The sequence below is a fragment of the Thunnus albacares genome, chromosome 19 (genome assembly GCF_914725855.1).
Source record: "Thunnus albacares chromosome 19, fThuAlb1.1, whole genome shotgun sequence".
Taxonomy (NCBI): domain Eukaryota; kingdom Metazoa; phylum Chordata; class Actinopteri; order Scombriformes; family Scombridae; genus Thunnus; species Thunnus albacares.
Genome location: NC_058124.1, coordinates 18,866,295 through 18,880,600, shown reverse-complemented (window position 1 = coordinate 18,880,600; position 14,306 = coordinate 18,866,295). Strand labels below are relative to the sequence as shown.

The 14,306-nt window shown below is 42.7% G+C and overlaps 1 protein-coding gene across 7 annotated transcripts in view; it reads right to left on the bottom strand.

The window, feature by feature from the left end:
* Positions 1 to 14,306, bottom strand: part of rbms3 (RNA binding motif, single stranded interacting protein) — a 299,179-nt gene that overhangs the window by 41,805 nt on the left and 243,068 nt on the right. For all 7 annotated transcript variants that reach the window (XM_044336701.1, XM_044336707.1, XM_044336702.1 and 4 more), the window contains one exon: positions 1,480 to 1,586. In XM_044336701.1, the coding sequence (XP_044192636.1) occupies positions 1,480 to 1,586 (107 nt within the window). The remainder of the gene's footprint in view (positions 1 to 1,479; positions 1,587 to 14,306) is intronic.

The window sequence follows — 14,306 nt, the reverse complement described above, 5'->3', positions numbered from 1 at the left end:
ACACACAGAGAGCATGTGTTTTCTGAAGGACAAACATTTCATCTAGCATGGTCTACCCTACCTTGCCGTTTCAGCACAACTGTCAGCCTCTCTGAATGTTTGTGTGTGTGTGTGTGTGTGTGTGTGCGTGCAGGCATTCACTCTATTCTACTGTATATAGTCCATTCTGAAACACTCCTCTACCTGTCTCCTCTGTGTGTCCTTCACAGTATAGCTGCTTGGTAGTATATGAAGAGACTCTAACCTTGTCTCCACATGTTGCTGATGAATATGTTACAATAGCACTGTATCCAATTTCAGGTTTCCCAGCATTCTGGTGTATGGCAAGAATTTACGTACTCAGTCAGGCGTTTGGCTTGAGATGCAATTTACATGACAGCGCCTATACATCCAGGGGCAGTTTGATCAATATCTGGGGTATTTTTTTTTTCTTTTTTAAACAGCTCCATACCTTAGAGTAACTACATATGACAGGCAGTGATGGTTTACATAAAGCCAGATGCTGTAGCCAACTTCTCTAGGGGCCTCATGAGCAGGGAGGGGTCTGTTATTAGAAATGCCATTACATCAGAGGTAAACACCTTGTTTAGTGCGTCATCATGCTGCATTTTGGCCAAGTCTCAGTCCCACCTCTTGAAGAATATTTGTTGAGCATGCTGCATTTGTTCAGTAAATTTGTGAATCTCAAATAGTAATTGCAGTACCGGTACTGATACAGTGAGAATTAACACAACTAGTCAGAAAGCTACAGTAGGATAGCAAAGGTTGTCAGCTGAGAACTTGTTGTTACAGTAGGATTTTCTTAGTCATCTTTTAATCAGTGGATATTAGTGAGAATACTGTGATGAGGTGCAAATTCCTTTAACAGCTTTCAAAATATTGTACTTCTTTATGCCATCATTGTATACTGTATTAGCTTGAAGGTTCATTCTTGACCTTGGAAATAACAGTTTGTCACATCTTATTACAGGTTCAAAGTCTTCAACCAGGAGTTAGTGGATGACCAGAGTAAGATCAAGGACGCATAGACAGGAGTTACAATGTGGCTGAAAGCTCCAGAAAAAAACAAGTAAAGTGGACCTGGTGATAAGAATTTTTAGTCAAACTGTAAGTTATGATTTGTTATGAATACTAATATTTGCGAATCTTAGTGCTCTGATATATTCTTGTAAATTTCGCTCAGTTTGTTGGTCATGTGATCTCATTGCTTTAAATATAGCACCTGTGATGTGTTGGCATCTTGATGAGCAAACCTGAGAAGCTGGATGTGAAATGCATTGTTCACTAAAGAAAAAACTATTATCTCATGTAGAAATAAACAATAATTTCTAGAGACTTGGCGTGCAGAGATATCTGCACTACAACACTAATTTGTTCTGCACAGCGTATGGAAGAATTTTCTTTCAGGGTAAATATATGGTCTATATGGTTTTGGGACATGTTTTGAAGGAGAACAGCATCTGCTTGGGTGTAACTTACCTCGCCTTCTCTGTGCCACGGCCTTCCGTTCTGAGGGTACTTGCTCTGGCTCTGGCGTTTCTTCTGCCCTCCGTCGGCAAATTTGCACAGCAAAGGCTCCGTGGGAGCTGCGGAGGGAAAGAGAGAGACAGAGGACAAAATCATGTTAAGACTACTGCATCCTGTGACCCTACAGAAGCCCTTTTGAACTGCGTCCCATTTCTCTTCTCCTACCATTGCGTCTCTGTCTCTCTCTCCTCCCTCCTCCCTGCCCTCCTATGGAGCTCCTAGACAAATTCCCAGACTGTCGATGTTGGCAGGCCCTCCCTACCCCGGCCCAGGCTGGCAGCCCATGAAAGAGCATTGCAGGGTATTGTTGAAATAATAATCACAGTAATCGCTCTTGTAAATACCTCTGAGATGGTAATGCAGGACCGCTCTGTCAGCCAAAGCTTATTTCTAGAAGGCGTTCCTGTTCCTGATGCATAATCCCTCCGTGTTTTACTTTAACACCCATCTTCTCTTTTATATGAAATTTTATGCCTTTTTCCACTCCACAACCATCACTGCAAGCATCTCACTGCGCTGTACTATTTGAGTAAAGGCTGTCATAGATATTAATATTACTGTTCTATGAGTGAACACTGGGGGCAGCATAACCATTTCTGACACGATAGGAACAATAGTAATGGAGGATTGACATAAGTGCCGTCACTTCAGAGCTGGCAGGTGTCTATAATCAACCAGCAGGAAAACATGACATGAAATAACTTACAAATCCAATTAAAACACGAAAAAAGCTCCCTGTATGGCGACCTCATCTAAGCTGTCTCTGTATCAACAGCCTTTTGTATGAATAATTGCCAATAAAAGGTTGATGAAAGTGTTGCGATGACCTACGTCGCTGTAAAGATAACTTCTCAAAGGGCACTTTCTCACACTTGAGCTGCAGGTGAGCACCAAAAGAGACAAAACAGATTCAGGTGGTGTACTCTCCTGATGTGATACTGTAGATACTGAAAGACAGGCTCAATGAAAGAAGAGAGTGAAAGAAAAAAAAAAAAAAAAAAAGCAGAGAAAAGACAAAAAAGGCCTTAGTGAGCTTTTCTCGTGAGAAAAGGTTGGCTCTCTTGGCCGGGGATCTGGGGGTCTTAACAATGTCCGTCCCCTTTTCAGTCTGCGTCAGCGGCATTGGAATCTGTCTCTGGAAACAGACTGTGGAGATGAGAGAGGGGCAGGGACACTTGGATGGTGGTAATAGTGTTGGCGGGGAGGATAAACTAAACTAAACACAGGAGAGAGGGAGAGAAACAAGAAAGAAAAGAGGAAAAGAGTGAAACCGATTAGAGAAATGGGTGAGTGACTAGGGAAGAAACAAGGGGGAAAAACAGAGCCAGAGTGAGAACCTACACCAGGATCAAACACTCATTCCCTGGGAGGCTTGTACAGCTCGGCTACAGTACAGTACACACTGAGCCAGCGAGCTTGTCCAAACACTGAACCACTGCTGCCCTGCACCTGCTGGCTTAGAAGGAACCTGACGGCTGCCCTGTCATCGCATTCACATTACAGGCCTGGCAGCTCGTGACACGGCCGCTCTGTGACGACACAGGCCAATGATGAGGCTGTCTGCAGGAGGTGAGCAACGGGACCTTTCATCACGCCGTGCCAGAAATGACACCCACCGGGAGAATTGTTGATGCTTTAATCTCCGATCCCAGATGTTAGAGGTGCTCGGGCCTTGATAATAATACAGTATCATATGACAAGAGAGAAATGAGATGCTGTCTGGATTTGACAAAGCAATGACAGCAATAAAACAACCTGAAGTGAAGTGAAGTTATGACAAGCTGAATGAAATAATTTGGGCATTAATGAGCTTACGGGATGATTTGTTTATTCATTTCCATTTTCTGACATGTCACTATTGTAACTGCTGCCACATTTGGAGAGAATTATTTTGTAGTTACAGTAGGTGTCTGATATGCAAATGAGCAGAGGGCTGTCGAGATAGCAAAACTGTGTGTGTGTCTGTGTGTGTGTGTGTGTGTGTGCCTTTATGTGACTGGAAGGCTACTATACTGTAGGGCCAAATACAAACAAACTTCTCTAAAAAAAAACTCTGTGTGTGTGTTCATGTGGCTTTAGGGGCTACTATGGGACCAAACTTTTCAGAGCCTGCCCAGGAGAATGTAGCCAGGAAGGGAGAGTGAGAGAGATGCTGAAGAAAAACAACAAAAGCTCTTCCAAACCTCTCCTCCGGCACTCTGGGAGATAATTAGCTATCAGAGAAATTTGGAGAATCTGACACAGAGCATGCTGACGTTCCCTGTGCAACTACATCCCCAGTTCCCACAGCGAACTAGCCAATTTGTTTAAGACTCCAGCCCAAGATCAACAGCCTCACACCACCCCACCCACCTTGTGAACACATTTACCCCTCTATGGCCCTTACATACACACCCTTCTTTTGCCCTTAAAGTCTCTCTGCTGCAACCCGTGAAAACACACAGAAATACACACACCAGACAAACTGCTGCCAACCTAAAAACCGCTCTAAGACCTCTCACCGCAAACCGTCATCACTGGCACATCCTAGGGTAAACTGGGCCACTGGCTGCACATACAAGCTTGCTGATGCTGCATCTTTAGGTCACAAGCTCCCAGTACAACACATTTCACACTGGCTCCAGCGTTTGTTGTAGGGAGCCCCTTGAAAATGAAAAAGCTCAGTTATGAACCAATTTGCTACCCTGTAACAATCCTAAATCATGGGAAAAAGACATAAAGTGTTTTTGGTTCGAGGTCAACAACTGCCGCTAACAAGGTGCTCTATGGGAACCCTTAATTGTTTTTTTTTTTAATGTGGGTTGCCCTAGGAACTGGTAAACACGTTAACGAGGGGTGACTGCAGACATACGCACATGCATGTGTACATGTGCACAACCACACTCACAAAAGCAAGAGGAGCAGTGCTGGAAACAGTTTAGTGAAAGTAAGACATCTGTGCTGCTAGCCTCGCTTGATCGCAGCCTTGGCTCTATCATACTCCAGAGTATGCATTTGGCTCTGAAGAGATAGTCATGGCTTTCTGCTCATCAATAGACACATTACCACCCAGTAAAATGAACCAATAAGTACGTGCAGATGTACTTCTCTACGAGATGGTGCAATAAAAATAGCCATTTAAATTGAAGCTTGTTGCAAGTTTCACTTATTAGCGCTGCGTGCATAAGTAATTATTGCTGTTACTGTTGTTTCCTGGGCCGGCATCTGGGGGAAATCAGCCTTTTTTCTGCTGAATAACAGAGCAGCGAGAACACCAGATCTCACCATTCCTTTTCTTCCTGGTATCTGAAGACAAAAGGAGCTTGCGTGCTCCGGATGGTCTCGCAAGGCCAGCTGAATAACACTTGATCCATGAATGCAAATCAGCACATGTATTATAATACATCAATGTCAGCGTGTCATACATTCATCTGCAGTTCAAAATTGGACTGTACATCTGTTTGGCCTGAATGGTGAAATCAATGCAGGAATGCTCCCGAGCTGCAGAGGGGCTGGGTAAAAGGTTTTGCTCTGTGAAACAGCTAGCTTTTCACCATCAAGACAGTTACAAAAGAGGCCTCTCACAAGGGCTTGGAGTCAAACTGTGTTGGCCTTGCTTTGCTCTGAGAGTGTGCAAAGCCCTAAAGAGGGCGAACAGAGAGAACTGTTCAGTCACTTGTACCAAAATATGTCACTCTGAAAAAGCTGCAGTTGAAAGGAAGCTTCCACTTCTCTATGACAACTTTGGTTAAAGGTTTCTACAGGTTCTTGGCTTGACATTCTACGAATTAAACATGTCTGAAAAGTCATTCGGATGGCTCCCTGTATTTTACTGCAAAGACATGTTTAGAGAGAACATGGAAAAGGAAGAAAGAAGACAGTATTTTATTGGAATTCTGCTGTACTCTGATGCTGCTCGAGGGGATCTCTAATTGGATCAACAACTGTCTGATTCCCATCAGCCAGCTTGACCTGTCTGCCCTGACTGAGGAGGATGTCTTATGGGAAAGAGATGTGCAAGGGAGAGAGAAAGAGACACAGACAGATACAAGAAGAGAAGGCAAGCACGAGGGACATGGTTCTAGAAATAGATGAAGATGAAGAAAAGCAAGTGGAGCCAGTAGTTACAATAGAAACAAACTTGACTACAGGTGGACGGGACAGATGAGAACATACATGGTGTAGCATTTACGTCGCCATTTTCAGAGTCAAAAGGACTCAGAATGGCCGCCAACCAGGAAGGCAGGCGGCAGCAACTTCCCTACAGGCAGGACTTTGACAGATCGCAGTCGATAGCTCTCACAACTGCCACGCTGGCCTTGCATCCTTCAGCATGGAAATGAAGACAGTCTGCCAGCCGATTTGCTGACAGGGACGGCACACATGGCTCAATGACACGGCCTGATAAATGAAGCGGGTGCTGAGAGGAGAGCATGGCAGAGAGCGAGACAAAGAGGAGAGGGAGAGGGAGATAGATGGAAAGACAGATACAGTGTCATAGAGAGACAAAAAGACACAGGGAGACAGCGAAGACAGAGGCGAGAGAGATCCGCTGAAGGTAGAAGTGACAGGTAGAGTCCAGTTTTTTCCCCCCCTTCTAATCCATACTGTATAGATGAGTGAGTGAGACGAGTGTAGGGGGAAGGATGTCAACAACGCCTCGCTTCTCGCCCCGCGTCTGCTACACATGCTCCATAGCTATTGATCAGCCCTTACTCAGACTTTCCCATAGAGGGCTCCTGCAGCACACCAGCCAGTTCAGGCCTGAGATGATATTATGGATTACGGGAAGGGAAGTGGAGGGAAGAGCCCTGGATACGGGCAGTAGAAGCCTGATCGATGAGCTATTGCACACTTAACAAGAGTAATGTTATGTAGGGAGCCTCTGACATGCTAATCCATCTCTCACTCTCTCCGTCCGTCTCCCTCCATCGCATCTCTCTCTTTCGTGGTTATCTCTTGGCTCTGTATCTCTCTCTAAATTTCTATCTATCTATCTATCTATCTATCTGTCTGTCTGTCTGTCTGTCTGTCTGTCTGTCTGTCTGTCTGTCTGTCTGTCTGTCTGTCTGTCTGTCTGTCTGTCTATTCATGGACTTTTCAGACAAATAAACAAAGCTGATGGATGAGATGAGCTCCATGTGTGTCTGACACACAGTCAGTCTATAATGCAGCAGACGACTAAAATTGATTGAGACCATCTTATGGGAATGGGAATACTTAGAAAACTGATGTGTACATGTTTTTGTGCGTGCCTAAGAGGGAGTCCAGGAAAATGAAGACACAAATGTGAAACTTTTTAACATAAAAGGTGAAGAATATTCTGCATAAATACAGAGCTGTAATTATTTTAGCAGATAAAAATATGGGTGAATATGATTGCACCTTCTGAGTATTGACTCTGAATTAATCTGCTCTTACAGTAAATGTGTGAGCTTCAAGCGCAGCGCCAAACAGGCTGTGGGTTTAGCTGCTAGCCAACTCCAGTGAGACACTGAGGTACCAGTAAAACAGTTAGAGGAGAATTTCATTTTAGCCTAATCAGCTAATTCCACTTGCGATTCCCGACACTAAGGTTGCCATGGTGAGTAAACAAATAACTAAAAACAGCGGAGCAGACAGAGGTGTGCGAGTGAGAAGAAGTTAGAGTATGTGTGTTTGCCAACTCTAATGAACTGCTCACAATCTTCCATCCATATGTTAAAATAAGATTTATACAAGCAGACAGTCCTGACCGCATTCATTCCAAATGACATAGTTGAGCGTCGCTGGTTCCTGTAGTCAGCTGCAATTTTAAAGTGGTGGTGGCAGATGTTTCTAATGCTAAAGCCACACATGCACTGGTCCACACTGCCAACATCTTTGTTGCTAGTCTCTGGTATCAGTGGCCGCTTTACACAGCTGGACAGGGTGCCAATTACAAGCGGCCACATTGTGGTTGGTTCAAAATTGTAAGAATACAGTATGAGATTGAAAACACTATTTGTAGAGTGGATTCGAAATATCATCCCAGCTAAGAAAACACCACAATTTGCAACAGGCGACGTGACTCAATACGTTAGATGAATGTACAAGCAGTGAGCCAAGTGGAATTGCTGTTTGGTCTTGAAGATGTTATAACAGTCATCCAAAATGCGTCATCACTTCTTTGTTGATGAAATGATCAAGTAAGCATCTTTCAGATGAAAAATCTTCAAAAATTACATTGACGTACTACTTACAGCATACATGGTATATTGTATGACCTGGATTACTGATAATCCTCATGGACATAATCTAGTAATCCCATCATGCTACATTGTTGAATTATCAAATTTCTCACATTTTATACACTGGACTACAGATGAACATTTAAAAAAAAAAAACAAGACAGTTTGAAGTTGCTGGTTGTTCTCAGCCATGATTTGGTCTCTAATTTATCTTCATATTACACAAATGGATGAATGCACTTTGGCAGAGCACAACAACCTACTGTAATCCACAAAAAAAAGTGCGTTGCTTCTAACTACCCCTTTTCTAAACTACACTGAGAAAAAAACATGAAAATGTATTATGGATTGTATTAAAACTAGTGTAAGTGTTTTGATTATGCAAATATGAAAAGCTAGCAATCAACATATTTTAGTTCATGCAACCATTCCATTACCAATGCATAAGTAAGAACAATTAATGCAAATGTTTCATTGAAAAGCAGAGCAAGACTCCCATGAAATAAATGAACTTAAAAAGAAAGAAACCCCCATCAGACACTAACAAGAAAACTAAAAATTAGTTTTCATGGCATAAATGAAAAGTAGGACTTCAATGGATTTCTTTAGCATTGTGGCAAACAGTTTTGACCATGGTAGAGGGATTTGAAGGCAGCTGTTGTTGTACTTATGCCTGTGGGGGCTGACTTGTGCTGCCACTGTCTGTGTCACCGCCTGTGTGGGCAGACAGTGAAGCTAGCTGTGTCCCTGTTAGCACAGTATAACACTGCCAACGCCTCCAGTGACCTGTGAAACCTCCCATCTATAGAGATGAATCATACAGATGGGCGCTTTGTAATTCAACATAACTGCCCATCCACAAGATCTAGAGCAAATATTTCTGAGTATATATGACACTGGCATGTATAAGAATCAGAATAAATCAGTTCTGAGCTCTGCAAGTTCACCTTAAAAGATACGATGTGCTGTAGTCTATGTTCTTAGGTATGGTTTTATAGTGAAGGCTTCCTTATTTACATCGAGCATTTGAACTATTTTAGCCTCTTGTTTATCTTTATGCAGCTTCCATATAATGGTACAGCAGAATTTATTTATGTTGATTTATCAATACAAGGTTTTGCTGAGCATGCATGCCATTTTTCAGCACAGTGCTGCTTGACATTCATAGAGTTACACAAATCCACACTCAAAGCGCATTACAAAGAGTCCTCTGTTGTTGGCCAGCATGAAACTCAAAAAATGAAAAACAAAAAATTGGATGTTAGGTGTCTAGACAAATGGTACCTTGCCTCTCATATCATATCCCAACCCCCATATAAGTGGGGTTATCTAACCTTTAGGCTACCGTTGCCTGCAAATTTAAAATGACATTTAAACGGAGATGGAAAATATGCTTGAAGCTGCAAATGCAAGAAAGCCACATCAGTTAGAATAGCACGGTGCTCACAGACGCAAGTTTACAAAAGGCTGTGTGTCCGTTAACTAGGTTTCCACCGTAGGGGCTTCCAGTAACAACGGTATAGACAGGAAAGAAAATGAAATTACAGCACAATAAATGAATTATCAATAAAGAGCCCTCAATACTGTATCTGAGGGGGAATCGATACGCCACAGCCGGGCTGCAATGTGGGCTGAGGGCTGAGGGCAAGCCTATAGCTGTGGGACCAGCTGGATCAATAATGTCACGGGGGGGTGATTGACGACCAATGCTGCCAGTGACGTTGATTTATGATCAATGAAAGCGGGCCACCAGACTAATAAGGGGGGAAGGGGTGGAGGGTGTGCGTGTGTGAAGGGGTTCCATAGCGTCCCCTTTACTGTAACTGATTGGGGATCGATGAAGAGTGGCACCGTGGCTGATTAGGGATCAGGCGACTCTGTGACAGAGGAAGGCAGCTATGTGTGAGAGGATTTGGTTGGCTGCGTGGAGACCGGTCTGTCTGAGCCGAGCAGAGCTGCAGAGACTGTAATTAAAGCTGTGCTGAAAGGAGCTTTCCACTGGTTGATAGAAGGTGCAGGTGCAGCTCTCTTTGCTCTTTCACTTTCAAAAAAGGAGCCATGCACACACACACACACACGCACACACATGCACACACATGCACACATATGCACACACCAAAAGCAGCAAAGGAACGTCTGTGCTATTTTTCTGCCATTCCCCCCTCATAAAAATCTGTTACTCTCATTGACATGCTCCCTCTCTTTTGCCTTGTTTTCTCAGAGTCTTCAGCTATCTTTAAGACCCCATAATTGCTTTTTGGTTTCTTCTTTGTTCCTTTTTTTACCTCATTTTATTCTGCCTTCGTGTGACATGGGAAGTTGGGGTAGATCATAGGGCTGTCACTTTTTATTCGAAATTCGAACTTTTGTTCGAACATAGTGGAAAAATGAAATATTTGAACTGTAATAACCTGTTTGAAAATTTACTGTCTGTAAGTGCAACAGACCGTTTGCCTTGTGATCCAGCAGGGGGTGTTCTTAAAATTCACGACCAGCTTGACCTATTGCATGCTCTTTGACCTATCAATAAACTGAGCTAATAAATAAAAATAGAGAAGGACACTAATGAGCAAAGCCGTCCTGATGGGATAATCACAACATCGAATCATCTGAAAGCAGTGTGTGGAAGTATTTTGAGGGCAATGCCATAGAGGGCAATATTACCATAAAGATAAGGCTATTTACCAACTTTGTAAAAATCAGCTGCCTCACTCTACAACGACAACAGAACTGAGGACTCACCTGCTAGCTTACCACACAAGAGAGGCAGAAATGTGCAGAACCACTTCAACTCTACAACCTTGTCTGACACAGTGCTTCCTCAAGACACACTGGAAACTATAACGGTAAGACACTCTCTCTGACCACTGACAGATTGACATTGCTGGCCACATATGCTTATTACAGTCAAAGCAGGTTGTATTCGAATTTATTTGAACAAATAACTTCTTAGTTTGAATTCATTTAAACTTGACTTTTCGAAAAAGCGACAGCCCTCCTAAATCATTTTATGAAACACCTCGGTCTTGGTATATTGAAAATTATTCTCACACCTGTAAAAGACAAACTGGGGTAAACTCCTTCACAGTGTCAACATTTGATGATTATGATATTTATTTAAAGCTATGTTTTTTTTGATGACCTTTGCCAGGCATCTCTTGTGAATGACACCTGACTAAAATGTCAGATGACTCACTCTTTAATATTCTGTAAGGCAAGATGGCAAGAAGCACATTTATGATGTTATAAATTGGTATTGGCGTTACAATATTCTCATAATCATTGATAAAATGTGTAGGCACACACCTGGTTATGAATTGGCTGGGTAATTTAAGATTAGCTGTACGGGACAGATGATGGACTACAAAACCAGCACCACGAGACTAAAAAGCTAGAGTTAGGCCCCAAGTTAAGACTGCACTCATCTGCGCTTTGTCAGACAGAACCCTGTACTTCCGACTTCAAACAGTACATCAGAAATTCCCAAAGCTCATAATTCTTTCATTTCTTAGGTATTCCCTTTGTTCTCCAGCAGTGTTGACATTAATTTTTTCTCCCTCTTTCCGAAAAAGTTGCTGATAACAAAGTGGGACCTTCTTTGTGCGCACTGAATATATCAACTGTTTTCCAGGGAAATGTCAATATCTCCTCACTCACAGTAAATGAGAAATAAATTAAATTAAAAGATATTTAAGTCCATCTTATTTGCAAATCATTAAAGGTGTATTTCATGTATATGTCTATTTATTATGTCATAAATAACCAATGTTAAATTTTGTTTAAACCAACCAAAAGGGCGTAAACTGTTAAAGCAGGAATGCCATAAAAATAACAAAACAAAACAATCCCTGGCCAAAATCTGACCCCGCTTCCTTCCTGTGTCAGTGCTCTACTGTTTTGCTTTCAGCCTTCCTTCTGTTTCAAAGAAGAAAAAAAACAAAAAAACAAAGTACAAAATCAGAGTGAAGAAAACCACAAACTCTTCAGCATTATTTATATTAGCTTCAGTAGCTCTGCCCCTTCATCCCCTTGAGAGAGTGATATCACAGTGCTAACCAGAGAGAGAAATTCTGACCTGTGGAGAACAACTTTGTGTAAGTCCTTGCCTAAACATCTCAGACGTGATGAAAGGCTTTGTTTTTCTCAGCCTGCGTTAATGGGCCCCAATCGATGTGGGAGAGTCGTGTTTTTTTCTCTACATGTCCTGACCCTTGGGGAAACACAGGGAGGTAATGTGGGAGGGGAGCGATATTGACACACAATATCGATATCACTAGGGTTCACGAGCGCCAGCGTGGTGAAGGTAACTCCCTCTTACTTGAAGTTGAGGCTGGTTGTTAGGTACTCATCAATGCAGAATCAAGGACAGACAGAAGAAGCACAGCGGAAGTGGGCCTGAGTGTCAGTGTGGACCGTAAATTAGCAGTTAGATACAAGAGCAAGTACTGTTGTTTCACTGATGATATTCATCTGTGCTTGTGATTCGGAAACAACCTACCTGTCCCACACACACACACACACACACACACACACACACACACACAAACACTGGTGCATCCACTTAAACAATGTCAGGAATTTAAGCCAGCACAGCACTGCTGCAAAGGCAAGCAGTACATCCCCACGCTGGCTCTCATCTGTCACCAACAGCAACCAGCCCGCCAGCCGCCATGATGTGCAGCTTAATTGGGAGAGCTGATGAGGTCTGATGAGGCCGGTACTTATTGAATTCCCCGGCCTGTTATTTAGATAATGCTGGAGAGGAGCGGCCTCCCTCATCTTTCCCATTCTCATCCATTCAGTGTCCCAGCAGGGGTCTCCTGGCTAATCCACTCTTGTTTGTAATGGCTGTGTGAACTGAGGGGATTTGGACATGCTCTCCCCTTTGCTTGCCCACATCTAACACTCCCCACTGTTGATTTTACCCCATAATGGGCCTATTTGACCAGTTAACCAGATCCCAAGACCCATCACAACCCCCTTTGCCTGTCTTTCCCTCCCTTATTTTGGGGGAGAGTATTGTTAAATAATTAGACTTTGAAAAAATGTTCCTTTTCCTTTTTTCAGCTTGTCTAAAAGCAATTACCAAACCTCAAATAAGTGGGTGTACAGTGTTCGCTGGTTTACAATGTGTGTGTATGTGTGAGAGACAAAGAGAGAGAAAGAGTGTGAAGGAAAGTGTGATGGAGAGGAAGAAAACAGTGGAGAGCAGCGGAAGTTGCGGAACAGATGGCTAAATGGCAGGACAACAAACTTTTAATTCTGCGCCTCAGACTGGTGAAGGAGATGGAGACTGTGAAGTCGCAGCGGGGTGCCAAGAGTGCTGCTCAGTATGGGACAGAACATCAAAACGCATTTGAACTGATATAAACTCTTGTGATTAATGCCTTTGCTGCACAGATCTGAATTTCAAACGTAAAGTTTCTATGGAAAAATTCAGCATCTGGGTGGTCAGACATTCATCAGTACCAGCTGTAGTGTGGAGGGGCTCCAGCAAAGCAAATTAACTGAGATGAGGACTGCCAGAATAGCAAAAAAAGAAGAAGTAAATATCTGACAATCATCCTCATGGGCAGATATAATGGAAGCAGTGACATAACTGTTAAAAACCTGACTAAAATTCTGGCTGCATAAATGTAGAGGTATAGACGCACAATAAGATGTCAAAATCTCTCAAATGCTGTGATTCAACACACTTACAGTATTTTTCCTCTCTTAAAGTGCTGCTAATTATGCTCTTTTAATACATCTAACTGCACCAGCTACAACCCTATAACTACAAATTATACCTTATCCTGAACAAAATTAAGCATATGCACTTTCCACTGGATCACTGGTCCATGCAATATCTAGGGACATCTAGAAAAACAAAAGGCCATATTTATAAGGGTCAGTTGTTGTAGTCTTATAGATCAGGGGCGATACTGACGAGGCAGCAACATTTAAAAGCTTACATGGAAAAGGTACAATCTGGAGTTCACCAGGGGCACAGCGAATCAATACCAGCTCGACTTAGAAATCTGCTGTATAATCCTTGATCTCCAAGGCCATTTGCTTTGCAGCCTGAAATTGGATACACCACCCCGCGCTCAACCCCGCTGCGCCGAGCCTGCCGCTCGCTTCCACAAATAAGACATCCTGAAAAATTGATCTGGATGCATCTGTGGCAAGATTACGTCTAGGGCTAAAAGAGAGATATGACTAGCTCAAGGTAATTCATAAATCTGTGTGTCTATGTGTAAGAGGATCAGGACAGGGTCTGGTGAGTGGGAAAGCCTAGTGGTGGTATTATCATAACTACATCAATGCTATCTGGGAGACTGCCGCAGCAAAGAGGCCATTAAGTCAACACCTCTACAAATGGTAAGGGCTGGTAAAGGTCACACTTTGAAAACACCATTATACACTTGTATTTAGAAGATACTGTAAGTACAATTAACATGGGAAAAATAAGAAAAATAAGTCATTTTGTTTACTCCACCTGTAGACAACAATGCCTTTTGTAGTCTAATACAATTTCCTTAATGAGTGGCTAGATACAGTACGATAGAATAGAAGAGCATTTTATTCTCCAACGACATTTGAAAGTAT